At 39.8% G+C, this 1600-nt stretch overlaps 1 protein-coding gene across 1 annotated transcript in view; it reads right to left on the reverse strand.

Moving 5' to 3' along the window:
* LOC106877272 (DNA (cytosine-5)-methyltransferase 1) overlaps positions 1-1600 on the reverse strand; it is a 60528-nt gene that overhangs the window by 42591 nt on the left and 16337 nt on the right. The window contains exon 9 of the mRNA XM_014926136.2: positions 865-974. Coding sequence (XP_014781622.1) covers positions 865-974 — 110 coding nt within the window. The remainder of the gene's footprint in view (positions 1-864; positions 975-1600) is intronic.

Here is a 1600-nt window from a genome sequence, read left to right on the forward strand (position 1 = left end):
ACATACAACGGGCTTCTTTCAGTTTCCGTCTACCAAATACACTCACAAGGCTTTGGTCAGCCTGAGGCTATAGTAGAAGACACCTACCCAAGGTGCCACGCAGTGGGACTGAATCCGGAACCATGTGGTTGGTAGGCAGGCTACTTACCACACAGCCACTCCTGCGCCTTGTTCGCTATTAGCTGTGAATGTGCATATGTGCTTGTGCTTGATACTATGTATATATCTTAATGTGTCTATGTGTTGTGTTTGTAAGTTTCCTCGTGTATTCTTCTGTTTGTGTACATACACATCTGTTCTACTGTCTCTCCTTCATGGATGAAAGGGAATTGTATATCAAGACTATTTTATCTAATGTGTCCATCCTCTCATTTACATAGGTAGTAATTTGAGGGAATTTGGCTGCTATTTCTAACTGGTCGAGTGACCATGTAGTAGCTCCTTCATAAACAAATCATCATCATCATCATCGTTTAACGTCCGCTTTCCATGCTAGCATGGGTTGGACGATTTGACTGGGGACTGGTGAACCAGATGGCTACACCAGGCTCCAATCTGATTTGGCAGAGTTTCTACAGCTGGATGCCCTTCCTAACACCAACCACTCTGAGAGTGTAGTGGGTGCTTTTACATACCACCGACACGAGGGCTAGTAAGGCGATACTGGCAATGGCCACGCTCAAAATGGTGTATTTTATGTGCCACCCGCACAAGAGCCAGTCCAGGGGCACTGGCAACGATCTCGCTCGAAAGTCCTTACACATGCTGCGGGCACAAGTGCCAGAAAGGCTACGCTGGGCACAGGTGCCAAAAAATATAAATAAATGAATAAAGAAGCAAAAAGAAAAAAAGCGAAATACAAACCTAAAATTGGAGAGTTTGTGTTGGGGTCGTTCATCGAAACTAGACACTTCATCATCATTGCCAGAAAAGACAGACAATTTGGGGTCAGTGAGAGCTATGAATTCCTCAACCTTAAATATAAGAGGACAAACTGAAATATAGGGGATCAAGATATGGCAGCAAAATTAGACAAAGGATATGGTTCAAGGGTCCACAATCAAATACAGGGTGTCCCAGAATTAACTATTTCAATGAAATTGGGTAAATTTTAAAAAAAACTAACAGAATTTTATGTTCATTACTTGATTATGATACTAAAATAAATAGCTTTATAAATCTTACATCAAGACTTTATTGAAAATTTTCAATATGTGCTCCATCTGTACCCTTGCAAATTTCAAATCTGTCCTTAGCCATTGTGCAACACATTTTAAAGCATTTCAGGAGTTAAGGACTGCACTGCTAACAAAGCATTGGGTTCAGCTAAAGTCAGCTAAACTATTGCTCCACCCTGGAGATGGAGGCAGAGAAAATGATTGCAGCCAAATAGCAAAAAGCTACTGTGGACAAATAAGTGGAATCCAACAGAAATGATAATAAAATTATAAAAATTATAAAACATACACTTTTAACACATATTAAACATGATAAACATAAATAAAAGTTGGTTTAAAAAAAAAATTAGTCCAATTTCACTGAAATGGCTAGTTAATTCTGAGACGCCCTATACTACGACAAGTGTTTACAGAACACGCAC

The sequence above is a fragment of the Octopus bimaculoides genome, chromosome 23, assembly GCF_001194135.2.
Source record: "Octopus bimaculoides isolate UCB-OBI-ISO-001 chromosome 23, ASM119413v2, whole genome shotgun sequence".
Classification (NCBI taxonomy): domain Eukaryota; kingdom Metazoa; phylum Mollusca; class Cephalopoda; order Octopoda; family Octopodidae; genus Octopus; species Octopus bimaculoides.